At 36.4% G+C, this 26325-nt stretch overlaps 4 protein-coding genes across 4 annotated transcripts; 2 read left to right on the top strand and 2 right to left on the bottom strand.

Annotated features, from left to right (window-relative positions):
* The first annotated feature begins 60 nt into the window (after positions 1-60).
* On the top strand, positions 61-12311 carry LOC145462693 (SKA complex subunit 2-like). Its single transcript, XM_081446271.1, has 10 exons — positions 61-1160; positions 2736-2825; positions 3848-3943; positions 5889-5969; positions 6394-6454; positions 6594-6674; positions 7787-7905; positions 9451-9494; positions 10124-10199; positions 11964-12311. The coding sequence occupies exons 1-10, from the start codon at positions 1119-1121 to the stop codon at positions 12021-12023; spliced, it is 750 nt and encodes a 249-aa protein (XP_081302397.1). The 5' UTR covers positions 61-1118; the 3' UTR covers positions 12024-12311.
* A 13-nt stretch (positions 12312-12324) lies between these two features.
* Positions 12325-16319, bottom strand: LOC145462692 (iron-sulfur cluster assembly factor IBA57, mitochondrial-like). Its single transcript, XM_081446270.1, has 2 exons — positions 14828-16319; positions 12325-13258 (listed from the first exon to the last, which is right to left on the bottom strand). Exons 1-2 carry the CDS (start codon positions 15543-15545, stop codon positions 12927-12929), a joined length of 1050 nt encoding a protein of 349 aa, XP_081302396.1. The 5' UTR covers positions 15546-16319; the 3' UTR covers positions 12325-12926.
* A 96-nt stretch (positions 16320-16415) lies between these two features.
* Positions 16416-22142, bottom strand: LOC145462691 (uncharacterized). The gene is made up of 7 exons (XM_081446269.1): positions 21557-22142; positions 21259-21378; positions 20646-20813; positions 19823-20121; positions 19349-19502; positions 18534-18587; positions 16416-17359 (listed from the first exon to the last, which is right to left on the bottom strand). Exons 1-7 carry the CDS (start codon positions 21959-21961, stop codon positions 17303-17305), a joined length of 1257 nt encoding a protein of 418 aa, XP_081302395.1. The 5' UTR covers positions 21962-22142; the 3' UTR covers positions 16416-17302.
* Positions 22143-22421: 279 nt separating this feature from the next.
* Positions 22422-24305, top strand: LOC145462985 (tropomyosin-2-like). The gene has a single exon (XM_081446674.1). The coding sequence runs from the start codon at positions 22530-22532 to the stop codon at positions 23259-23261; it is 732 nt and encodes a 243-aa protein (XP_081302800.1). The 5' UTR covers positions 22422-22529; the 3' UTR covers positions 23262-24305.
* Positions 24306-26325: the final 2020 nt, after the last annotated feature.

The following is a 26325-nucleotide window of genomic DNA, read 5'->3' on the forward strand; positions in this document are numbered from 1 at the left end:
TGAGTTCCAGTTAATTGTTCTCAATACTTAATTGTAGCAGCTAAGAAAGCCCTAAAATTGTTTTTAACCAAAACACCTTTGGGGTGGCATTTTTCTTTCCTGGGGTAAGTGGTTCTTTATCGGGGAGCGAGCCACGTTTAAAATTATTCCCAAGGAATTTTACGTTTCAACGGGTGTTAGGGCTTACAATATGGAAGTCGGGAAGGGAGTGGGGGTGGGTGGGTCTAGTTGCATATTTGGAGTCCACTTAACACTAATAGCTTATAAGCACTCTACCAACGACATCAAATGAAAAGGACGAGAGCGGCGCCTGAAATCTCAACAATAGAGGGTGCAAGCACACGGTTTATTGCCCTGCCGACGGCCTCGATGCCAGACATGCAAGCACATAACTTCTCACACTTTTCTACAAGGGACGAAAAACGCACAGAACATCCGTGACCACTTCACCTGTCAGTCTGAGAATGTTGTGTGTTGCATTTCTTGTCGTCGCTGCAATTGTCTATACATCGGAGAGAATGGAAGGCGACTACGGGAACATTTCAGAGAGCACCTCCGCAGCATTTGAAACCGATCGCGTGGGTTTCCCGTAGCCGCGGAACATTTCAACTCCGTCTCCCACTCTCTCGATGACATCGTGGTCTGTGGCTTGAAACAGTGCTTTTGCAGTAACATCAGCCGCTAGCAGCATGAAATGAGATTAATCTTCAAACTGGGCACGCTTCGACCGAACGGACTGAACATTAACTTCAATTTTTTGTGACTTTGGGTCTAGCGCGTATTACACTTACGTCGGCTAAAACAGTCGTTTTCCTATTTGTTTACTTTGTACTTCATGCGCGCCCTTTCCGTGCGTGCGTACGCGTACAGTTTTTTGTATGGTGTGGCTAAATCCACCTACTGAAGAAGGGCTAAACCCGAAAAGTTTAGTTTAACAGAACAAATTTGACACTTTTCAGAGCATTTTAGCCTTATATCCGACTTTTCTTCAGTGTCACGTATCGTACGAGTTTTTTGCTCATTCCTACACGTACGCATTGCCGACCTATATTCGTCCCTGAGCCCTGGGGCTAGTATTATTTTTCGTGCTTTTTACATAACATATCAATTTAATCCAAATGTCAGCCATGGAGCCTGCCGTTGATAAACTGGAAGCTTTGGTAATTATAACCTCCTTTTTGTCGCCGTTTTAGAACTGTTTGTGTATCAAATGGACATATAATGTGTACTGTGCATCATGTTTTCCGTGATATTTTCTTTCAATTCTTTGCTCGTATGGAAACGTTTTTCCCCAGCACGAGTGTCGCTGTTTTTGGCGCCAAATACGAAAATTGAAAGTCATGATCAATAAGGACGATAAGCGTATGATATTTATCCAGTTGCTACGCTGAAAGTAGAGATCGGGGTGACGTATGTGTTGGAAAGTTACAGTTGCTGAAATCTATGTATTTGTTGAAATAGTGTCTACGGCAGGTTTGAGAGGATGTAAAGAGATTTCAGCTGAAAAATTTCTACACTCATGAATGTCGTACTTGTATAAGGTTACCTATTAGTTAAGTATAAGCTAAGTCTTGGTACCGCACAGACATTTGAGCTTTGTCACTTGATGTAATGGTGGAGTAGAAACACTCCAAACTAATAGACCTTATCACGGTTTTTGACGCCATCTTGACGGGTAGGCAAAGCAGTTAGGGATTACAGTGGCAAATAACTTTTTCCAAAATTAAAATTTACACAATTTGTGAATCAAAATGTTAAAATACTAGGTAGAAGATTGTATTCACTAAGTTTGAAGGAGTTAGCTTGGTTAGAACATGCTTGGTTAATTTTTCTAATTTTCCATTCATTTGTCTGTATTTTTTTTCCCCACGAACCACCTCTAGACGTCCATCTACCCAGCCAATTTGTGAATCAAAACATTGAAATACTAGGTAGAAGATTGTATTCACCAAGTTTGAAGGATGTCGCTTGGTTAGAAGATGCTCAGTTAATTTTTCTAATTTTCCATACATTTGTCTGTTTTTTTTCCTGCGAAACGCGTCTAGACATCCTTCTACCCAGCCAAATTTTACAGACAAATGTATCAATTTTGGAAAAAGTTATTTGCCATTGGATTCCCATACAAACACTGTAATTTCTGACTGCTTTGCCTACCCGTCAAGATGGTGTCGAAAACCGTGATAAGGCCTATTATTTCATGCTTAAGACTCTGGTTCATGTACCTATGAGTCACTCGGTCTGATGTAGAGTCAGTTTGTTCATGTTCTTGTTTTATTTTTCCATTTATAAAGTAATATATTTACAACATATCAAATGTATAAGGCAAGGAAGCCTAGGGAAGCCAGCTATAAGGCTTATGTGAAGGACTACCTAAAAGACACCTAGGATTTTATGTTTTAAACTCTTGGGTCTTTGAAGCTTTTGTTTTGATCTTGAAATCTTGAAAACCTCTATGTCCACAATGACTCCCATTGAGTCTTGCTTTTATGTGTTTAATTCATTTAAGAGAATAATACCGTTTAAGTGTCAGTCTTGGATTTTGAAACAAAGGTTTTGGCATCACAGCAAGTCTTGAATTTAGCATTAATTTTGTCACTCCTATTATCAGTAGGGAGACTTGTATTTTTTGAGCACATCATGTACCAAGGGTTGTGAGTAGAATGTATACAGGTGGACAGTGTAAGCTATTGTGATAATAATTGTCCAACATCATTATCTAATTTCTTTCTAAACAGTTTCAGAAGGCTGACTCAGATCTCAACTACATCTCTCTTAGACTAGAAACAGAGTTTTCACAGCAGTTTGCAGAAAATGGCCAGGAACAGGTTTGTCATTAATTTGAATTGTCTTGAAATGTTTCTGTTGTAGTATGCTTAATGCCTATACCCTTGTTTTTGTGTCAACTTGAATCCTGTTTCCAGTTTTAAAACTTTAAAATTGTAAGCATACTATACTAGATTCAAAGAAACATTGTTTGACGTCCTATGTCATAAGGTACGGGCTTTAAAGACAGGCTCTTGGTGCGTAATACTTTGAAAAGTGGCTGTCCAAAATGTTATAAAGGGCCTCAGCTCAAATGAGCGAAAAAAAAAAAAACCGATCTGGCTAAAAGCACCCATCTGGCTAAAAGCCTGTATAGACTTCAACTATAGAGGATATTACATAGCTACCCTGATGTACGAAATTTCTCTTCGAGTAATAAAAATATTTTTCAACATGAGAAGAGAAATTTTGTATCTCCAAGCAACCATGTAATTTTCTTTTTATTATATAAAATTCTCACAATACATAACATGTTTTAGGTGATTTTGACCACTTTCTAAAGATTTCCAAAGGTTCTTCAAAGTTGTTCAAAGGCCAGACAAACATTTCTGAATATTTTCCAAACATTTTCTGAAAATTTCTGAAGATAACCGAAGATTGCAAAAGTCCTCTAAAGAAGATGCGAAGATGTTTCAATCATGAATGCAGTTTACACCAACAAATTGAAATGAGGTTAAAGGAACAAAACTAACATGAATAATGATAACACCTATGAAGATAAAAATGATGTCAAGACTTGCCAGTCGGATATTGTTGTTATCAATTTGCTACTACTTGGTTAATACCACTATTACATTTACTTTTTGTTGTCCCAGACATATGGGTAAATATATAGGAACAGTCAGTCCAGGTCGTGGAAATTTTTTTCACATTGAAAGGTATAATTTGAGGAACATGATGCTCTTGCACATCATATTATGTACTAAATAATTTTATAGCAATCATGTGTAATTGCTCCTTTAGAAAAATATATTAACATGTTATTAAATTCAGTTCTGTTTAATTCTGCCCTGTGAACATTTAGCTGAATCCCATAAAGATCTTACAGAGAATAAACCAAGCCAAAACAAGATTTAAACATCTCTCTGGACAAGCCACCTGGATACAATCCCAACAGCAGGTAGGCATGAGAAATATAAGCAGTTTTATTTGTAGATTATGGAAACTCAGTAATTATTATAGACAGGCAGTCCATGGCACTGACCAGTCTTGCCACTTGAAATACAAGTAAAAATAATGTCAATGGAAAAATCCCTTATCATTTAATCAATAATTATTGTCTGTGCTCATTCTTTTGCTATCAACCATCCACTGATGTTGTCTTTGACCTCTGTCTCCCTTTCTATTCTGGGGTTCATGTTACAGCTGATATTGGTGTACTGGTAATTGATGTTTCTGTCTGAGGATGTGTTGTATTTATTTATTAATGGGTTTGTAAATTAAAAATGACCTTCTGAGTTTCAGCTTCATCTTAAAATTATTATAATAGTGCAAGGTTCTAACAGAAAAAAAAAAATAAGGTGAGGTTCTCTTGTAAAAATAATCCAGGAACATTAATCAGTGTAGTCTTCTTCCACAGATATTTTTCATTAGTAGAGTTCTACTAGTATACTAATGCAAATGCTGCAATCTGATTGGCTGAGCTACTCATATACTATCAGCCATTAGTATCACCCAACTAGAGGACTAATGCAAATCCTGCATTTTGATTGGCTATGCTACTAGAGGACTATTAGTAATAGTCCTCGAGTAGCGAAATTGGCGCAATTGAGCGTGATGCTTTCTTTCGTTTTATTCCCAAATAGATATTTCTTCAACTTGTATTTGCTAACTTTATCATTGCCTTTTCTGTCCGACTAGTTGGGTGATACTAAAACAATTATTAGACCTTTCGCCCTCAAGGGCCACGGGTCAATAGCCCATTCGGCTTCGCCTCATGGGCTATTGACCCGTAGCCTGCAAGGGCTACGGTTCTAATTGTTAATTAGAGTGCAGTGGCCGGAGGTCTTCTACGAAATGGCGACATTTTTCTCATTTTAACAGTTGTGAAGGAACATTTTGATGCAAATGGATAAATTAATTCCTGAGAAGACTAAAAGAAAAACATTAACGGTTTCTTGACTTTAAAATCTTGAAATTATTGAAAAAAGTGATGAGCACATGCACACAACCTCAATTTCAAATGACAATTCAATCCGAGCGATCTTTCTGAGGCACAAAGTTTAATAGTATGTCGAGAAGTTCTTGGAAACCATTATTTTAAGTAAATTTCAGTTAGAATTCTACTAAAACAATAATTAGATTGTTCGCTCTCGATTTCTATGAGGTGATAGTTGATTTGGCCTTTGGCCAAGTTGATAGTTGATTCGGCCTTCGGCCTCATCAACTAGTTGAACTAGTTGAACATAGAAATCGAGAGTGAATAATCTAATTGTTAATTAGAGAATATTGTTGAAAACTGTATCTTTTTTAAAGATTACAAATAATAATATAATAACAGTCAAACCTCTGATAAGCAAATGCCTCAGGGCCAGAGAATGTGTACACTTAAATTCTACATGTATGGCTGGAACCATGACTAACTGCCTCCTTTTGGAAGCTATCTATTAGCTAATAATTATACATACATTGTAGAGAAGATGACATGGTGTGGCCTGCGAACGCAGACATATTTCTGGCTGTCATTCAGTGTTCACAGCCTATACATGGTGGGGCTAAGATGTGAATTTTATTTTCGAGTGGTTAAAACAATATTTTATGAACAAGCACAGCAATTATTAAAAATATTGTTTTTAAGATGAGAAAATAAAATTCATATCTTCAAGCCACCACGTGACTGTTTGCACAAGCAACCATGAAAAAATGAGAAATAACTTTATGAATATCTTCACTGGACAGGTGAGGATATGGAAAATACGCCACTTGGGTCCCAGATGTTGTTTCATATGAATTTTATGAGTGGTCTATTTTCCAGTAAGACACTCCTCTCTATATGATAAATTACATGCCTATTGCATCAGTTTCTTTTCTCAGTGGTACATGTATTTTACCTTGTATAAAATCAGGAAATACAGGATGCACTCGGGAATCAGATGCTGGCCTGTCAAAATCTTTTACATCACTCACAAAAATGTGCAGGACTTATGGTAAGTATAAAATTCTCATTAAAAACTCATCTTATCTCAAGTAAAGGGAAGATTTGATTTCATATTTAACTGAACCTGCAAAAGCTATGTGAATAGTTACTGTAATAGTTTAATACCAAATGAGAGCTTTCAATACTGTTACTTGAAACTACAAGTAAAGTTATACGTACACCAGTCCTGTATATTGAGCACCTCTTTAGCAATGTTTAGTTATTTCCAAGTTCTGCAAGTCAGTTGTAAATCACAGAGAGATACACACTACTTCCAAGTGACAGACCCTATTATCAACATATGAGTAACTTAAGTTAAACTTAAAGTAAAAGAAGCTTTAGTCCAACAAACATCATTTACCCGGTTGACTTACAAGAAGTGATGTGAAAGATACAATTCAATGTTATTGAAAAATATCATTTTCCCCCAAAAGGTATCAGACAAAAATGATGATGAACTATTTTTACGAGCATCAGTGAACTGTTTAAGAATAGGTAAGTTAAATCAACATGACCTGTAATTAATAATATCTCTTCCATAATTTTATTTAATAGTAGTTAAATATTTTCATGATTCCTGATTATTATACTACTGACTGATAATGGTAAAATTTTCTTTTGTCGCCCAATCAAGAAACATCCAGTTCAGAACAGAGCAGTGATGAAGATGACAAAGAAAACAAGTCTGTTAGAACAGAGAGCATACAACAACAAGGTACAAGTCAGAACGTCGAAAGAAGTGAAGTAATGCAAGTGTGTTGCAAGGAAGTTTGTGACTTTCCTAGACTTCCAGGCAAAAATGAGAAAATTCTATGGATAAATAAATATAGGGGAAAAAAATCAATTAGAAAGCATGTTTTAGTTCATTCTTCATGAAACTGCTTTGCATTTATTAGGCTTGGATGGAATAATTGTGGAATTCTGCAAACATTTATTCCTCATTTCATTGGCAACCCAACAAGCTTCTTAGAATATGAATTTGCTTGTACATGTATAACAGAGCACATTCTGTGAGGAAATTGTAGCTTACTGCAGTAAGCTGTTAACTAGAAGTTAAACTTCTTACCTGTGAAACTTCCTCAGAGGCAATCCCTCAACTAATTTTGATTTTCAGCAATTTGATAAAATTATTACTAAAATAAATATTGTTTGATTTATTATCATTAATTTTACTGATATAATATTTTTAATTTTATTATTATTTTTACTATTTATTAAAATAATCAGTAAAATTAATAACAGTTGTTGGTATTGATCCCAGATGTCTGTTGAAATGGCTTTTTTTCAGGCTGCTGCTCATAACATTATTTGATTTCATTCGCAGATTCAAAAAGTGAGATCATGCGATCACAAATTTCATGATTGTGTAATGAGTGAATCTTTCCTGCCATCAGGGAAGGTGCTTCACAATTTGTTTGCAAGTTTGTTGTGTTTTGCACTGTCTAGCAAAATACAATTCATGTTATGTGACCGAGAAGAGTTTGACAGATTCATGAAAAACCCATTGCATGGATAAGATTTGCATCAAACTCGGTACTTTTAATTGCAACCGCTGTTCTACAAACTCTAGGGTCCTGTAGCCAAGAGATGTTTGTCACCATATGATCACTTTTTTTGAATTCGCAGCTGAAACGAATGATGTGTGCAACTGCCTGTAAAAAAGCCATTTCAACAGATGCCTTGAATCAATAGTAATAATTGTTATATGCCAAAACCAGCTTGAGGGGTCAAATGATTATAATTATGGCGCTAGAAGAAAATAATGCAACAAGCTATTGACAAAAATTGTTGCCTTGAAGATTGACACATTGACTATTTTCCTTTCAGAAGCTGCTAACAAACCCATTTGTAGAGGAACAAAAGAACTTCTTCCTATCAATGAAAAAGAGTTTTTGACAGTGTCCAAGCTAGTAAGGGGACGGGCGAAACTTCATGATGTTAACAAGGTACATGTATACAAGTCAATATATGAAAGATCATATATTTGAACTGCAGAAAGAGACATGAAGACATGATTGATCATGATTGCAGTTACACACACAACTTAAGCAGTTGTGAAATTTTAGCCTGAAAAATAAAATGAGGCTTAAATTTTGCAACTGCGTTGTGTGTATAAGTGTGATGATCAATCATGTCTTCAAGATTCATGTAATATATAGATTTAGCCAAGCCTGAAAGTGGAACTCCTGGTTGCAGTTAGTTAACCATAAAGGAAAAAGAGTCCTAATTTGTTTGACCTGGATCAGAAACTCAAAAAATGATCAATTGTGAGCAGGTAATTGTTCAGCACGTGGTTTCACTATTTTTTCCAGTTAAATTTTTACAAACTATGTCCAATAAGCGTGCCTAATTTTTCCAAGATTGTAGAAATTACGTACTCAATATATCAGGGACTTTCCAAGAGATGACTGTCCACGGAATATGTCAGAAAAAAAGTAAAAAACACACCAGGGGTTAATTTGTGCCCAAATTTTGCCTTTGCATATACTTCCTCCTTCACCCCAGAGTATTAACCTGGCTTAAGCCAATCCAATCGAAAACCAGTACCTGGTCAGCAGTTAACTTAAAAAAAACCACGATCTCGATGACCTCTAAACCTGAGCCTGCAATATGGTCTGTGGTACTGGTCAGCAGAGACCTTGGTTTGACAGCTGTCAATTAATAGTTAGCATCACATGGATGTCCAATATCAAAGATGTACCTATGGTGATGGTACTTCTCTCTTATGTTTCAAGATATGAGTCCAGACATGAAACAGTCACATGACAACCAAAACTTTTGAGATCAATGGGTTACAATTTTCAGGTACAGTAGGGGGCTCTGCTCACATGCCTTCGCCGCACAGGAGCTCCGCTACATACTGTATGACTGAAGATAGACAGCAGTTAAAAATCAATACTTATAACAGAAAGTGCTTATAAGAAAACTAAAAATTAAATAATTATCTGAAACTTTACCAGGGTAATCAAAATTTCTGGTTACCTCGCTTTCTCACAGCCACTGAAAACAAATCCCCTATAGTCTGATTTGGTCCTTAAATAAATTCACATTTAATGTTTTGGTTTAATTTCAGTCTGTGAAAACTTATTACTTGGAAGTCTTAACCTGTAGTTTCCTGTCCTCCACATTTGTCAGTGATCTAATTTCTGTGAAAATTTATAGTGAAATTCTTAACCTCTTGTTACCTACACGTGTTTGATACACGCACACTTACAACTGTGTTTGCAATGGAGCTGCGATCACCATTACAATCATTACCATCACAATGGTTACTTGACTGCAGTTAAGATCATAAAGAAAATCTCAGGTGTTGTACATTTAGCTTCCTGGAAAAGGAAGTAATTGTTGAAATTGTCTTGATGGCAGACACAACATGCTGGATGTTTTGTGCTGTTTGTTTCATATTTTTTTTTCAAATTTTGTTAATGTTATTCAGTCATCAGTTGTTGGCATAGGCTAACATACAAGTATGTAATTATCTGTTGTTTTAGGTTTATGAAGTTCTGTTTCATCACTTCAAGAAAAACAAAAACAGGTGAAAATAATGTTTAAGTGTTATTTTTAGGTGCAGAAACAGGCAGAATTGTATGGTTTGCTGCAAGTGCATATCAGTAATACATAAAAAAAAAAACAATTATTGAAAATTAAGTTACCAGAAAGTGGTCTTCACAACACACCAATAGAAAGCAATACATTTAATCTTCTATTCACTGATATAACATTCACAACAGAGCGACATAATGAAAAACCAACATTTTTAGATTCCAATTTGACCAGGATAGATGACCCGAATGAAGACAGGGAAGGCTGACTGTGCCTTTTCCTCTAAATTTAATAATTTTTATTATGGCACAAGGCATCTGTTGTATATCCCAGTAGTGTGTACCAGATGTATGTGTATCCCAGGGCCTTACAATTCCGTGATTGGCTGAAGTGTTTCAGCACACCATATGAGGAAATAATTATTAATAGTAAGTAAAGTTAGTGTCCCACATGATTGTGTGTGGGTTATGTGTGTGGCTAAGTTTTGCATAATTATTTCAATAGTACTAAAAACATTATCTTAGGAAACCAAACAATTCGATAATTTTGTTACTGCAAATAATCTTACTATGTTAAACTTTGATTTTTCACAACTGATTTTCTTGAACAATGTTCCTCTAGTTCAAGTCTTTCTCCCAAAGATATGACCAAAATGGGACTCAAGGTAACTGGAGCTACTGGAGAAGCTAAACTGAAGGTAAGCACGATGTTACTTATTAGTTATAAAATACTATTGGTCTATTATTAGGTGGAAGTGTGTTGAAAGTTGTTTGGAGGCATGCTCTTGTAAACGAGACTTGTAAGTATAAACTTGCAGAGCCTATGAAAAGTTTAGGAAACATTGATAGGGAATGGTAACACAGGCACAAGGATAAGTTTCAAACTAACATTTCTGTCATGAAGAAGCATACATACATACATTTAAGAAATAGAAAACATGTTCTGTGTTTCTATTGATTTAAAGAAACACAAGTGGAAGTTTGGGAGAATGAGAAATGCTATGGGAACACAAGCCACAGGCGAGTGTTTCCACAGCTTTTTTGAGTTCTTCCAAACTTTCACAAGTGTTTCTATAACTCGATAGAAACACGGAGAACATGTTTTCTATTTCTTTTAGAAAACAATGCGATGAAAAAAAGGAAAAGAACTTGTTAACTTGGATTATAAAACTGTAAATTCTCTTTGCTCTTGCCATCATTTCGTCAACAGCTTGTGCTAGTTCTGTGTTTCCATCGAGTTATAGAAACACAATTTTTAACCAATCAGCGTGCATATTTTCTTAGGACTGTTTTCTAAACATACAATACAAACTTTATTGAAGCTCCCTAAGTGGGTTTTTCAGCTACAATAGAAACGAAAAATACAAATTGAAAAACTATAAAAATAATTGAAATTCTATAGTAGCAATGAATACATCAAAGATAGAAATGCTACTTCCATAATTATATTAAAGATTCAAAGATACATAAGAAAAGATATTTCATTCAACCTGCTAAAAAATTACATTCAACTATTCAACAAAATTAAGCTGGCCAAACACAGTTTTCGCACGCGCTTTTGCTGATGCAATTCAGCGCACGCACAAGGATTGCAAACAACAAACATGCCATCAATAGAGCGATCATTTTATTTACTCAACACCAGCAGTATCTGTGCTATTTTTCTCTATAATTGAACACAGCGTATTGATGGCTTTGGTCTTTTATTACAAAGATATGTCAGAAAAGGTAATGATGCAAAGAACCCAGCAATTCTCAGCTTTTTCTTTCTTACTGAAAGAACCCAGTTAAATGCAGTGCATGCGTAGTAAGTCAAAAAATTGCGATTGAATGAAAATTGCATTCTCGGAAATACGCCTATTTCTCGAGAACCACTCATTAGAATTTCACGAAATTTGGCACGAAAATACTTTAGGAAATAAGTAACTGGATTATTGAAAATAATTGAACTTTAACAAAGGAAATTCTAGATATTCCAGTGAACCTTCAACAAGAGATAATTAAAGATCGTTCTGTTAAATTATTAGCAAAATGGTGTTAACTTGTGAGAATCGTTACAAGCTTGTTGCATGCAAATTATAAAAAAATCTAATGACTAGATTATCTGCAAATAAACAAAACCGATTTTAAAGGCTTGTTTATATTTATTCATGTTGGCATGGTAACGGCACATACTTAACTTAGCTTAACCATCAAAACACTAAAGTTTGTCTTGTTAACTAGCTTGCTGCCATTTTTGACGACCGAGGGATCAAGGGTTTTAGAGAAAAAGGTGAATGAAACACAGGTATCAAAAACTGTGTTCAGCCACCTTAATGTGCAAGTTGATGCTTGAAGTTCTTGGGGCATTTTAAATACTTAAGATTGTGACTGTTCATAGTATCTGTTCATAGTAGAAGCAATTACAATTCATCGCACAATCTATGTACATAAGTTTAAGTTTATTTATTTTTTCTTTTCAGGTTCTTAGGGCATTAAAAGTCATCACCATTGACAAAAACGGGTCTGTTAAAGTGGTGTAATGACCATAAGTGTTTGTGCTCAGATCACCTAATTTGAAAGAGTTACTAATTATTTAAATAAAAGTCAACATACGACTTATGCACTGAACAGTCTGGGTTTAATTTCTACGAGACACATCCAACAAGAAAAACACATTTACAAGAAGTCAAGAAGTCACCCAAAAGAAACTGATATTCATCACAGTGCAAATTTTGCAACAGTAATGTTTTACACTTTCCATAAGATAATCTAGTAGCAACAACTACCAACCAAAAACTTTATGACTGCAAACTACATCATTCATGCAAAATAGGACTCTACATTATTTTACAAATTACATGTAGAAACCACACACATATGTGCATGTATACATGTATTCTAAATCTTGTGTAAAACTGTAAATTAAAAGGTGCCACAACTGGGCAAATGATTCAGATTAATCAATGACTGATTGAACCGTACCAACTGCCCGAGAAACTTTAGGTGCTTAGGTGCTAACCCTGTAAGAACTCTTGTACTTGAATTCAACACACCCCAAAATTTCTGAGTCTTCTACATGTTTTAAGTCTTCTGGGATAGATCTAAGATGTAATCTGGGAAATTTGCAGAGGGCCAGATCCACACTAACTTGTGATCAGGCAAGAACAGAGAACATGATCTGTCTAGATTCACACTAGAAGCAGACACTTTAAAAGGGACTGAGGTACATGTAAATCAGTAAATTTTGAAATGATGTCTGCTTATTGGAAAACTGTTCACTCTTAATCTATTTCTCATCTCAGCTGTTTCCTACTAACTTGGTAAATAGCACTGCTCTATTGACAATTAAGTGTTTTAAATGTTAAAAACATCTTTTAGATACCTCTATTACACATTTCTCAATATGACTCTCTCCCACTGCATTGTAGATCTACCACAGCTCTTCATGTAGAGTCATGACCCTCTTCAGGCCACCAAGATGGTACTAATGCTACAATCTCAATGTCCTTGTCCTCCTTATTCTTTATAAAAAGTCCCTCCTCTTTTTTTAACATCTCCAGCCTCATCAGGCCCACACCATACTGACCATAAATTGTACAAACCTTGCCGGCAGCTTTTCCCTTTGAATTCCTTACCCTTGAATCTGCTTCAAAGTGACTTGAATCAGCTTTATGGTCCATCAGCTTAAATGGTACTGTTCGTTTTCTTATGACACCAGTATGGTGTGTTCTGGCTATTAATTCTTGTCCAAGGTAGCAACCTTTATGAAATGAAACTGTACGAAAAAAATGTTTATTACTCTCTATGAAAATAGATATCAAACTTGCAAAAAAGTTGAATTCAGGGTTAGTCTATTGACATACATGTAAATGTCCTGTTTTGTGTATTTCAAAATTATTCTTTCACCCACCCCCCCCCCCCCCCCCCCCCCGCCAAAAAAAAAATCCTTCTTCTCAGATTTGAGCTGGTTATGGAGTGGCAGGGTTCTCCACAAGCTCCTGCAACTGGCAAAAATTGCCATCTACTTGACCTGGGCACACCGGCTACTCAGGGAAAATATACATACGTTTTTGGGGGTTGCCTCGGCAACTTTAGGAAAGACATTATCGCTGCCTACTTGAAATTTTTCTCCGGCTATTTGAAATTTTTGGGAGAACCCTGGAGTAGGGAAATGTAGGAAACCTATTACTATTTCTGAAACTTAATTTCTATTATTCTTGGTCTCATCTATTATCACAAACTGAAACAAAGGGAAAAAAATCCAACACCAAATTTAAACCAAAATTTGCATTCATGTCAAAATTTGGATACAGAGACTACTATTTTTTAACAAATATGCCAGAGAATTATAAGGTTATGTTGATTGAGCATTGCAATCAAGTTGCTGATAATGCAATAATTTAAAAAATGATTTAGATGGCTTGTGAATTTAAAATAAGATGCTCCATGTATGATCACTCTCATATTGAATACGACCTGTAGAAGTATTTTTAGAAAGTTTCCCAAAACATCACGCTTCTGACAAAACGTTGGAAGTGTACAAAAATCATCCTTATCATACATCAGAGTAATCACTTTACAAGTCAGCAACTGCCTCTGGAAAGGCACTAAGTCTGAGCAACTAGTCTCAATATTTTTGTTGGGACACAGTTGCATTGCTACCTAGAGTAACAACTGCGACACATCTCTAAGATGTTAAAAATATTGCAGCAATTGTGTTGCATGTTAAAGTCCTGATTTTGGTAGAAGGGAATGGGGAAAGGGTTACTCTCAGAATCTGAAGAATTGCTTTGTAGAACTTCTGGTAACAGTGTCAAATTTGTGAGACAAATTGCAAGAAACTTTCTCCAATGGAAAAAACTGCCATAAATGTTGTGCACAGTGTACTTGCAGACTAGCAGTATTCCGAAGGTCCAACATAGCTTTTTTCAATCCCGTATCCCACTAATATTTATTTTTTGTCTTGATCCCGCCATCCCGCCCCAGTCAGAATATTATATTTCAATCCCGTCTAGTTACAGTCGCAGTTCTCCATGTAACGTTTGTAACTTGTAACTTATCAAATCCCATCGCGAATTTTAAAACATCCCATTTGTTAAAAATGAGCAAATCCCATTCCTGCTGAAACATTTTTTATCCTGCATCCCACCATTAAAATTTCAGTCATTCTGTATCCTGTCTTCATTTTTACTCTCATCCCGCATCACAAACCCATGTTGGGCCCTCTGTTTCACCACACGCTTGCACACACCCAGCTTGGCCCTGGTTAAAAGGGGAGTGGGAAGTTAGGGTTAAAAAATTATACATGTATCTAGCTGGTGTATGTGATGAATGTGACATATACCTCCATTAAGATAGGCAATGTTATATTCCAGTGGCATCGCATTGCCAGGCGGTATTTCATCCACACCCTCGCACACTCCCAGCTTGGCTCTATGCACATCATACTCGAATGTATCTCCTGTCTCATAGACATCTTCGAAACAAACACACGGACTTGAACCCTTCGGCAACACCATGCGAAATCCTAGCTGCTCAAGCCTAGGATCCTGCTCAAACACGCAAATATCAGAACCGCTGGAAGCATTCTTTATATCCACTGCCCCTGAAGTTGAGAACATCACCCAGGGCTGATAATCTTCAGCGTGAAAAATGTCCACTTTAGCTCGAAGTTTAAACATCTTCAAATGCTTCGTCAAGTCAGGTATTGCGTTCAAATCACACTCCAGAAAAAAGGCCGGAACATCCCCGCTGTTATCATGCTTGTAGAAGATGACATCGTATAATGTACGCCCACTAGCGTTCAAGAACATAGCATACAACGTTTTTCTTTCCTCATTGTGGAAGGACTCCACATCGTTTGTGACCAGTCCTTGTAAAAACTTGACGGTATCCCTTCCCTTTACTTTTAACAGCCCTCTTTTTCGCAGTTGAGAACATTTGACATCTCCAGCACATTTTTCTGAGATCTTTGTTGTAAACAGTCGTCCGCTTAATTGGTTAAAAACATTGAAATATTCTCGTTTCATCCTCTTACTGCAACTGAACGCACGAACCGCCATCTTAATTTTGGTCCCAGTTTCTCCTGGCCAAGGTATCCCGTTCCAGGTTGTCGGCAACTGAATTCTTCCCGGCCAAAGCTAAAATATTCTTGTTGCACCACAATAAGGAACAAATATGTCCAACAAGCTGTATTGTTACCAGTACATCAAGCTCTCTTATTCTGTTGCTTCAACAAGTTGCATCATTTGGACAATTTATACATTCAAATTATTGTCTTTTATATAGGCATGCAATGCATGTTCAAGGCATCTTAGCCATCACTGCATATAAGCTTTCAACGCACCTAAAGCACTATGAATAATAGCCTGTGCTCTCTAGTCGAGGATGGGGTGAAGAGAAAGTGGGCAAAAAAAGGATAGAAGAGAGGTGGGGAGAGCCTCCGACACCCCGACTCCCACCCCATCAGTCAGTTTCTTCTCAGCCATTCCAGCTGCAGCCTGTTCACAGGCTATATAAACAATAGCCTTGAAAATGTGGTACGAAAATATGCTCATATATTTGTCAGTGGACATAAGATATTCTGAGAAGCGAACAGCTCAAAGAGCGCAGTTCAAGGAAAACTGTGAGCTTTGAGGAACAGATGATGTACAAACATCCAAGCACATTTTGGTGCCAAATGGAAGCTATTGTTTTTAGACCAATCATGTGCAAGTGAAAATATTTGATGGGTCATAAACAAATACTTGTACTGTTGCACATAGTACATCTCTTTGATACTTTTGATATTGGCCAACAGTGAAGTTTAGCACTAATATTATATTGACTTGAAGGCTGTGGTTATCCTCACCTGAGGTATTAAAGGCTGAAGAGCAAGATGACTAACATTTCAGGCTAAGGGAGGAGGTTTAAAAGAAATTGAAGATGCAAGCTAAACAAAAAGAAATTTATTGAGAATCCTAGTATTTCTAGGGTTATTTTGGGAGTTTTATATACATTCCCTCTTGCAAAATCCAGGAAGATAACCAAGATAACATTAATAATATTATAATTATTATTATTAAGCCAATATGAGTGAACTTGATGCTTATGGCCAAAGCATTAGGGTGCATTTCTTTGGGGTGATCTGGATCAGTGATCCAAGATACATCAAAGGATCTGATTAATCCACTTGGGTCACAGATTCATTGTTTCCTTTAATACACCATGATCTGAGTGATCCTGGATCACTGATCTTTATCCTGATCATCCCAAAGGAACACACCCCAGGTGATCTAACAGTGTTAATGCTGTGATTAAATGTTCAATATTTCACAGAAACTTCAAAAAACTGAAAGTATTGACTTCAAAATTCCACAAATTTGTAAAAATCTCATTACACATTTTCAAGTCTCAGCTCTCTGCTATTATTAGCTATTCTTTCCTTTAATATAATTTTATATAAGGCTACTGGATCATAATAATAATTATAATATGTATGACATGTATTGTCACTTTCATTGACCTTGTCTGAACCAATGAAATCAACTTTTGAATTTAATTCCTAATTACCCTTAGTCATAAAAGAATATTTATATCAAAATATATCAGTTCCACTTAATTTGCCAGTTGATTATCAAAACTTGTAAATAAAATGATCTAAAAAAATGATTAGTCACTTTTCAAAAAATTCCAGTTGTTACTGACAGTTAAATTTCAAAATTTTGTTTTTCAAAACTTCTTTTTTAAAAACATTAAAATGAACTATTAATAATGAATTCACATTCTACAGCTGAAATTGCTTCCATTGCTTGTTTTTGTTCTGAAAATTAAAATTTGGTTATCTAATTAACAAAGGACTTGGAGTGCTTGGGGAAACAGCCATTGGAGATAAACTCTGAAATAAAAGACAAATCATGTTAAAACACAGTATTACAATCAGATTTCAAAATGTACTTGTAAGTCTTGACATAAATACAGGCCTGTATATAACGGACACCCTTGGGACTTAAGGAAATGGCTGCTCACTACAGGTGGCCGGATCACTAAAAATACTCACTGGGCGGGTGTGGTCTAATGTCAATTTTAACGGCGTATCTTCAAAAACATCATGTTAGGAAACAATAGGACAATCAACGCTCTTTCAAGCGATCAATACTTTAAACAAGGTTCAGAGCCAACTTAATTGTCACTTAACGGTATAATATATGTAATATTGTGTAAACATACTGTGCTGCCAATAAATTGTCCTCTACTCTTCTATGGTATACAGTACTGTATTTCTGTCTTTTAGTTCACAACAAAAACATCTCATTCTGTCATTTCATAGATGTTACATTTAGGGTGGCCACTTAATACAGGTAAAAATAACAATGAAAGTCAAACAGGACTGCTACAGGGTGATTGTGGCCGCTTAATAGAGGTGGCTGCCCAATACAGGCAACAAATACAGCGTAAGTATGTGCAAAAAATTGGGACTTTGAAAACTGGCTGCTTAATAGAGGGTGGCAGCTTAAAACAGGGTAGTTATATACAGGTTTGATTGTATTAAAATAATCATTTGTTGCATTACAAGAAAAAAATTGGCAATTTTTTTTATACATGTAGATAATGATTACGTTAGAAAACATTACTTGAATTATTAATGATATTTTTAATTAGATAATCCAGTGTTTTCAATTTTAATCAAAAAAGCTTAACAATAGTCAGATTATCCTGACATTGTAGATAAAGCAGATCACGTATCTTATCGGGGGTCAAAATATCAGTTGATATATCAATCAATACATCGGTCAATATTTGACCAAGTATCAGGCAATACTTGATCAAGCATCAGTCGATATATTGACCAAGACTTGGTTGAGTACTGACCGATAGCCCAGTTAATGTTATATATTGGTCGACTGATGGTCAAGTCTCGGTAGATACTCAACCACGTATCGATCAAGAGTCGGTCGGTTGGTCGATCGAGTATTGACCAATACTTGGTTGAGTAAAGACTGATATATCAATCGATTTATTGGTAGAAGCCTCCCATAAGATACATGATCCGATAAAGCTACATGTAGCACCTGTCTCTTGTGTTTTCCTGTTGGTGAATCTGGTGAAGAATAAGGGTGTGCATGCTATAAAAAGATAAAAAAAAATAGTCGTACATAAGATATTACCTTCAAAAAGAAAATAATCACACATACTTGTAAAATGTGCCAGTGAGATCAAAGTCAGTGACTTTATGGGCCACTCCAAATCTTATGGTGAATGTGGAAATTTTCTTTAAATAACTTTTGTCACCTGCTGGCAATTTTTAAGTTCTCTCTTTTCTTCGATTGAATTTCCTTTTTCAAAACGAGTCTTGATACACAACCTTTCATGGGGGAAAACATAATTTTTTTTAAACATTTTTGAACAGGTAGATTCATAGTCTGTCTTACAAATCAAGCTTACTTCCGTATGAAAGGTTCTGTTTTAGTAGGACTCCTTTTGAAATGGCTTTAGTTAAATAAATTATTGGACTGGGATCATCCTTATACCTACATATGAAGTAGCACACAGCTGTATTATTATTCCATACTTTTTTACATTATGAAATGTTAAAACTTTAAATAAGATGATGATGCACAGGAGTTTTAAATTATTAATTTTTAAGGGCCATACACCAGGCAAATTAACTAGCTGTGGGGGCAATTTTGCCCACCTGGTTTGACCATCTACTGGAAAGTTTTTCAAATTAATGAAGAAGCTCGGTTCAAATAGTTTTGCCTGCCTGTGAAAACCGGGTGCTCTCCTGCTGAAAATATCAATGAAACCTCTGGACACAGCTAACCTGAGTCAAAAGTGTAAAGGAAACTAACTTACAAGATTGTTTTACTTCATGTACAAGTTATACCTGGAATTTTCTTCTGAGTGCTCTAGTCATCATCGGGGTCAGGCCAGTTCCATGTTCACAGCTCTTACCAGACAGTAGAGGAGTTCCGCCAGGACTGCGGGTGATATTCACTTTGCGTAGGTTTTGTCTCGTGACCACCATTTCTTCAGGATTTCTGGACATTCAATATTGGATAAACAATAAATTGTTATTTGAAAAGAAATTATAAAAATACCAACAGTAGCCCATGTACAGGCATCTCCAATCTATCGTTTCAGAAGCATATCACCTAGGTGATATGCTTCTGATCATTTCCATAGAAATTATTGCACATATTTTTCTCATTTTTGAGCAATGTAATCATGTACATATAGATGAGGCATCGTGATTAAGAAAAAATATGCAGGCAAATTATTATTACTAATATGCACTTGTGATTGAATGATCTTAATAAATCCATAAATAATAAATTATAAAAGGTCACAATTTTTTCACCGTAATTTTATTTTTTCCATCTCAGTTCCCCTCTTTGTTCTTTTTAATGTCACATTCTTTATCTCCCTCAAAGAAACAATGCACTGCACATCATTTCTTTGATTAAGCTTGTTTGGTGAAGGCTTTGCAGATTGCAATTTATAGCTTGTTGTCTCAAACTCAGGTGCAGCATTTTCCTTGTCCTTCTCTATGGCTTGTTTCACTTTTCGCAGCTTGACTTTCTTCAGGTCCTCCAGGGTCACTAATGTTCTTGATGTTTTGTTTTTGTTTTCCTTTGAATCAGTGGCTTTAGATCTTGTCTGAAAACCAGACATGATAAAACAGTTCACTTTACAACATGATTGCAGAGGTAATTATTATATACTCGGACATAAGGATTGCTGACTTTCCCTGCATCAGCAAGGCTTCATTGGGTCTAAAGTAACCCATACCACTGAAGCTCATCCTTGCCAATTTCTGTGCTACGTGTCTACCAGGGGTAGATTTATGGGGGTCTGATCCCCCCTTTTTTTCTTGCCTGTTTTTGAAAAAAAAAAATTAAAATAAATAAACCAATCGTCTTTAGAGCAAATGTTTCAATCAGTGGGGTGGGGGCGGGGAGGCTGCACTATGCCAATATTTTTTTGGCCCCCTCTCAGTGTACTGTCTGTGTGCTCTCTATGACTTGTACTGTCTACTCTCTCCTGGAAGGGGTACTTAACCTTGCCCATTGCTGGGTCTACTGCAGCATTATGCTAATTGATGCCATTTAACCATGCAGCCATTACTGAATTGAATTTTATTAATATCAATCTTTATTAATTATTTTTGAAAATTAATGTACCTGTTTATTTTTGAGGAATGCTAGTGGAGGTGCAGCTGGAGGGACAACTGGTGGGGGTGGGGGTGGGGGTGGAGGAGGGGGTTGTATTTGTAATGGAAGACTGGTTTGTGCACATTCCTCTTGCGTTGCAGATCCAGAGAAATGATCTCCACATGAACAGGTTGTCTTCTATAAAAAAAACAGAGCAAAGTCAGATTATGTATAGGGTTCATGTGTTGCAGTTTATTTGTTCAGATTCTAAACACCTTATTTATGATCTGACCAAAAAATCGATACCCTATTTGAGACCTGACCCTTAAATCAATACCCTCTTTGAGACCTGCCAAAATTAGTTCCCTAGTTCAGACCGATGTGAAAGACATTGTGAAAGGCTTTTGTTAACGGTCTTATCGATAATTTTGAAAACGTAGCTTCATCTAAAAACGTATCCAATTCAAGAATAGAGTGAATAAACCATATTCTATTTAAAACCAAAATGGCCAAAATTGTACCCCGATTTCAGATCCAAATGGCTAAAAAAGCATACACGTACCCTTTGGGGCCACACATACGGAAAATAAGGTTATTTACTTTATCAAAATTACAATATTTCATTGATATTGGTTAGGTGTACCTTGAAGAGTTCAGATTTCAGTGATTTTACTTCTTCCTCTAAATGTCCCACTCTTTTCATCATTTCTTCATAGTGGGTTCTGTCGGTTGAAGTCAGTTGATCTTTCTCTGCTAGTAGAAACTGTTATATAAACAGTGATAACAAACAATGTTCAGAATTGTCAGAATTGGACAACAGGATCCGGAAGTGAAGTGTCTGAAGTGGCTATGAGCTGTGCTTCACATAAAATATAGCTTAAGTTTAAGTTCTTTAACTTATAACAGCTTACAGAAAGATTGCATGTTTACTTTCAACTAACCTTTCCAAGTGTTTGCAGTCCACAACCAAAGACTTGTTTAAGCCAGTTCAGGAGAAGGAACACGTTCCTTGTTGATCTAAAGCACCCCACGGTGGAGCGCCGAAACAAGTCTGCACAAGTGATCAGACGAGAAAAAATGGCGCTTATTCCACAGACATGCAACCTCACGTTACTCAAAGAGGTAAAATTGCAGTCACTGCTTGTAGGGCTAGACTTTTCACACGGTTTTAACTCGAGCATGTCGCGATCCGTTGTGTTTGACAACTTGACCCGCGATTCTTGAACTTCTTTTGGTACTTTTGTCTTAAACCCATAACCCCGAGTTTTTCTTCTCTTTTTCTGTTTCCGTGAATTTGTAGAACTCCAGTTTTGCTTCGTTTGTCCGCGTTTTCTCTTCTTTCCCATTTTGAAATCGCTTGCCTTCGTAGGTCAGAATTAGAATTCTAAGAGCAGGCTTCCTTGCCCTTGGTGCAATTCTGTTAAATATATTGTAAATCGCCTTGACTCTACCTGGAAAAACTGTTATAAAATTTGAAGAACATTCAAAACATCAACTTGAATGATCACCTGATCATTGACCTGTTCGAATTTCGCCTCCTAAAAATGTTAGCCAATCAGATTTGGCTTGTGTATACACTAGGCACCAGACTCCCACATTTTCTCTGTCCTTTCAGGTGAAATTTCGAGTTTCATTCCTTTCAAAAATAGAACACAAAAGTTTTGCCAAATAAAATATAGATTGACTGAGTAGATAAGATATTGTGCAAACAATGCTAAGGGATATTTCCGCTTTGTTAAAACCGAGATTCCACAAAGTGAGAGAGAGGACTACGGCAGGTGAATCCGCAAGGTTGCCAGTGGCGAGAGTGGCTATCACATGCGCGGTCATTATATCAGTGAAAGCGAACCTTCCTGAAGGGTGTGTTTGATAATATTGTATTTTGGAAGTTGGACACGAAATTCTGCTATAACCATGGCATCTACAATTGAGGGCATAAAGAAAAAAATGATTGCAACGAAAGAGAAGGCCGAAGAAGCTCGGGAGAGAGAAATCGATGCGAAGAGTGAGCTGAAAATGCTGAAAGAAACCATCTCTACCAAGGAAGACGAAGCTGCTAGCTACAGGAGGCGCATCCAGTTTTTGCGATCAAAAGTCAAAGAGGCCACTGCTGAAATAGACGAGAAACAAAAGAGGCTGAACGAACTAACAGAAAAAGCCGAGGCCGAGGCTGATAAAGGAAGAGAACTTACTTACGCTGAGGTAGAGACTGATGAACATCTGCGATCGATCGAGGTTCAAGTACAAGATGCTCAGTCGGCTGCTGAAAACTCCCTCATGAAATTGAACGATGCGCAAAGGAAACTCACTGTTCTCGAAAACGATCTGCACCGCTCAGAAGATCGTAGAGATCGAGCCGTGAAGCGAATCCCCGAATTGGAACAGATGATCCGCACCGCGGGAGAAAATCTGCGCAAACTTGAGCAAGATGACGTGTTGGCTAGTGAGAGAGAAAACGACAGCGAACAGAAAATTAAAATACTGCAGGAAGAGTTAAAAAAGAAGATTGAGGCATGCGAGGAGACCGAAAGGCTGGAGCAAACTTCTCTTCGACGAGTTGATGAAATTGTGGCAGAAATAGAAGCTGAGCGAGAAAAGAAACACAAACTTGAAAATGAATTCGCAGAAATAGAACAACTAGAGTGAAGATGTTTGACGTTTTATCTGTTTTGCTTGCAGCCAAGATATTCGAACCACATGTACTGAAAGTATTTACAGAAGAAGATTATGTTTACTTAAGTGGTTCCTAAACGTTTATTTGAAAAGGGACTTTCGAAAAAAATGATATTTTTCATTTCGAAAATAGAAATGTTAAATTTGTTTTTCAAATTGTAGTATTTGTTTAGATAAGTGACGTTGCAATTTTAATGTGGGCTGCTCTTAATGTTAGAAATCCCAAGGGTTTCAACCAGTTAACAAAGGCATTTGTACATCAGGCAAACATTGGAAAGAACAAAGTGCTTAGAAAGTTAAAATGCTTGCTTTGGCTTCAAGTTACTCAACTTATTCTACTCAGCAGTTATGTAACACATGGACCCCTGGGGTGGAAGGGGGATGGAGCAGAAAGCAGGTGTTAGTATTTCACAGGGTACCCTGATATGTAAATGGACCTTTCTAAACATTGTGATGGTGAGGACTATCTCTTCTCTTTCCCATACCTTACCTTAAACTTCCTTAGCTGAGCAAAGTGTTAGTTGTGAAGTAACTTAGACTTGCAAAACAAACTGAAATTTCATTATAAGCTGTACCCAGAAAGCAAGGAATCTGTAGTGCTAACATTTGCCCATTTAGTATTTGGTAAATTGAGTTGTTATATTTCTAAAGAAACTATCCAATTGGTTTCCTGGGTATTTGAATTTTGCATAATGCGCAAAATGTTTTATTGCTCGTGATGATGAGTAACATGTAGTTCTCCCAATTTGCTGTCTTGGAACACAGCACAAAAGAATAGGTTTTGCCATAGTTTAACACATAGAACCTCGTTATCTCTAGCTCGGTTATCTCAAATTCTCTGCTCGAACTCAAATCATTTTCCCTTGGATATACTTTTTCAGTCACTTCCTAACAGCTACCTTGAAGCCCCAACAGCTCAAAATTTTTTTCGTTTCGATAGCAGGTTTTAACTGTAGTGGCATCTTATTTAGCACACTTGTAAAGGAGCTATTAATAAATTGGTCATTACTGGGAAAACATTAGTCATGCATATTGATGTTGTGGTTGGCTTGGTCCATAACTTGCAAAACAAGAACCCGACCAATATTTTTCCAATATTTTAGATTTCTTAGTTCATTATTCCTTTACAGTGCAGCTACTCGAACCGGGCCACTTGAAAAAGAGCTAACCAATCAGAATGTTGAGAAAAAAGGATAGAGATCTTTTCAGTTAAATAAGCCAATAACATTGAATACGAACAGTATTGTTCTACAACAAAATTGGAAACCTAACTTAAGTGTGAAGTGTTGCAGACCTTTCAGGAAACATTAGTTGCCATTTGGTTGACTGGTTAGTTCTGTACACTTTTCAATGCTTTTGGGTTGTTGCAAAATGAGTTAAAAGCTAATGTTTCCAAGTGAATCACAACATTTCAACATAACATATAATTATTGCAATGTTGTTTGGCCAGGGCTTAATGGTAATGTGACAATTTGCAATTAAGGACTGAATCTGTAGATTGTAACACACAGGAGTCACTCTTATTTATGTATTCATATCAAACAGACCCCTTCTTACACCTTCATGAAAAAATTCCAGCCTATTATTCTCAGTTTTAATTGGTTAGTTTTTTCTAGGAGGCCTGGCCTGTGATATAAATATTGCAACAACTTAAATATTACTATTGCCCACTTGTTCACTTGAAGTCTTTGACATGAAAATTTCTTGGTCATCTTGTTTTAAACACAGACTCAGTTTCTGCAGCTCTTGCATACTGGACACAAAAGCAATATTGGAAAATGTGAAAATGGCAGATGTAATGGAGTATATCCTTCAGTATTATATTATTTGAATAAGTTGTATTTTTTTTGCTACCTCCCATGCATGGTTATATACTTATATATACTTCTTGATAAGGCAGGTCTGAATAGAGCAACCTTAAGGCTGGTGTGGACCTGCCATAATATTTTACAAAGAACGAAAATCTAAAAAATCTAAAAAGTCTGTGTTTTTAGAATTAAACAAGTCTCTTTAATTTGTTTCATCCAATAAGCCCTTTGAATCCACCCTTGTGTTCAACTATGTGTTAAATCTAGCGTTAGAAGCCAAGTTGAGTTCTGTTGAGAACAAATTATATCACCACTGGCCCCAAGTACAACTGGTTTTTAAAATTTGTTGAAGTGTGGCACCTGATCATGAAAACATCTAATCAACAGGATCAACTGTTCCTGGTTCAGATAGCTGATAGCTGTTTACACTGTGTTCTAGTGGGATCAAAGGTTTTGGTTGCTTGGGTTGAATGAGACTTTAGTGTTTTGGTGTGACAAACCATTTCCACTTCAGTTTGTTAAGAAGAATATTCAGAATATTTGATCAATGTTGAACCCTAGATGGTTTGGAAATTATTATGCCAGAAACCTTCAGCCAGGTATTCTCTACTTTCCAATTATTGCCCATAATTCACTCTGTTTACCCCCAAAATTTTGCATAAACTGTTGTTGGGAAATGTTCTTGGGAATATGCAGACATCCCACAAGCATTTCATAACAATAGTTTATGCACAATTTTGTTTGGGGGGGGGGGTGGGGAGGGGGCAAACAGAGTGTATTCTGTGCAATTGGAAAATAGGGAATATGGCTGTTAATTAATAACGTAAAAAAGTTGATACATAAAATGAACCAAACATTTTTTCCCACTTTACTCAGCTCAAAAAAGCCCAGTCAACTGAAAATGGTTGATCCCAATAATATTGCACACAGCATACGAGCTTCTAATGAGGTGAATTACTTATTTCAAAATGTGTCTTTTCTGACCACAAAGTGACAATGGATTAGACAGGAACCAATTTAGGGACTTGGCTATTTTGTGGGAAATTTTGGTCAATCTGCTGACTTAGGCTGATCAGTTTTTATGTTCATCACCTTTACAATTAAATATTTATTCAGGCATCTTGTGAAAAAAAATTTACCATAGTTTCACTGAAACTTTCTGAACCCATCATGTTTACATATGAAATAAATAAAGTCAGTCATGTATTAACAGGACTTTTATGAGGTTA

Source organism: Orbicella franksi, chromosome 12 (genome assembly GCF_964199315.1).
Source record: "Orbicella franksi chromosome 12, jaOrbFran1.1, whole genome shotgun sequence".
Classification (NCBI taxonomy): Eukaryota; Metazoa; Cnidaria; class Anthozoa; order Scleractinia; family Merulinidae; genus Orbicella; species Orbicella franksi.

Excerpts from the sequence above, each read along its gene's own strand:
- LOC145462692 (XM_081446270.1), bottom strand. The coding sequence starts at position 15,545 with ATGGCGGTTCGTGCGTTCAGTTGCAGTAAGAGGATGAAACGAGAATAT. Across the intron at positions 13,259-14,827 it reads CATTGCCTATCTTAATGGAG|TTTCATTTCATAAAGGTTGC; the intron begins GTATATGTCACA and ends TTTTTCGTACAG.
- LOC145462985 (XM_081446674.1), top strand. The coding sequence starts at position 22,530 with ATGGCATCTACAATTGAGGGCATAAAGAAAAAAATGATTGCAACGAAA.
- LOC145462693 (XM_081446271.1), top strand. The coding sequence starts at position 1,119 with ATGTCAGCCATGGAGCCTGCCGTTGATAAACTGGAAGCTTTG. Across the intron at positions 1,161-2,735 it reads TTGATAAACTGGAAGCTTTG|TTTCAGAAGGCTGACTCAGA; the intron begins GTAATTATAACC and ends CTTTCTAAACAG. Across the intron at positions 3,944-5,888 it reads GGATACAATCCCAACAGCAG|GAAATACAGGATGCACTCGG; the intron begins GTAGGCATGAGA and ends GTATAAAATCAG.
- LOC145462691 (XM_081446269.1), bottom strand. The coding sequence starts at position 21,961 with ATGGGAAAGAAGAGAAAACGCGGACAAACGAAGCAAAACTGGAGTTCT. Across the intron at positions 21,379-21,556 it reads GACTGCAAACACTTGGAAAG|TTTCTACTAGCAGAGAAAGA; the intron begins GTTAGTTGAAAG and ends TTTATATAACAG. Across the intron at positions 18,588-19,348 it reads CACTCAGAAGAAAATTCCAG|CATGCACACCCTTATTCTTC; the intron begins GTATAACTTGTA and ends ATCTTTTTATAG.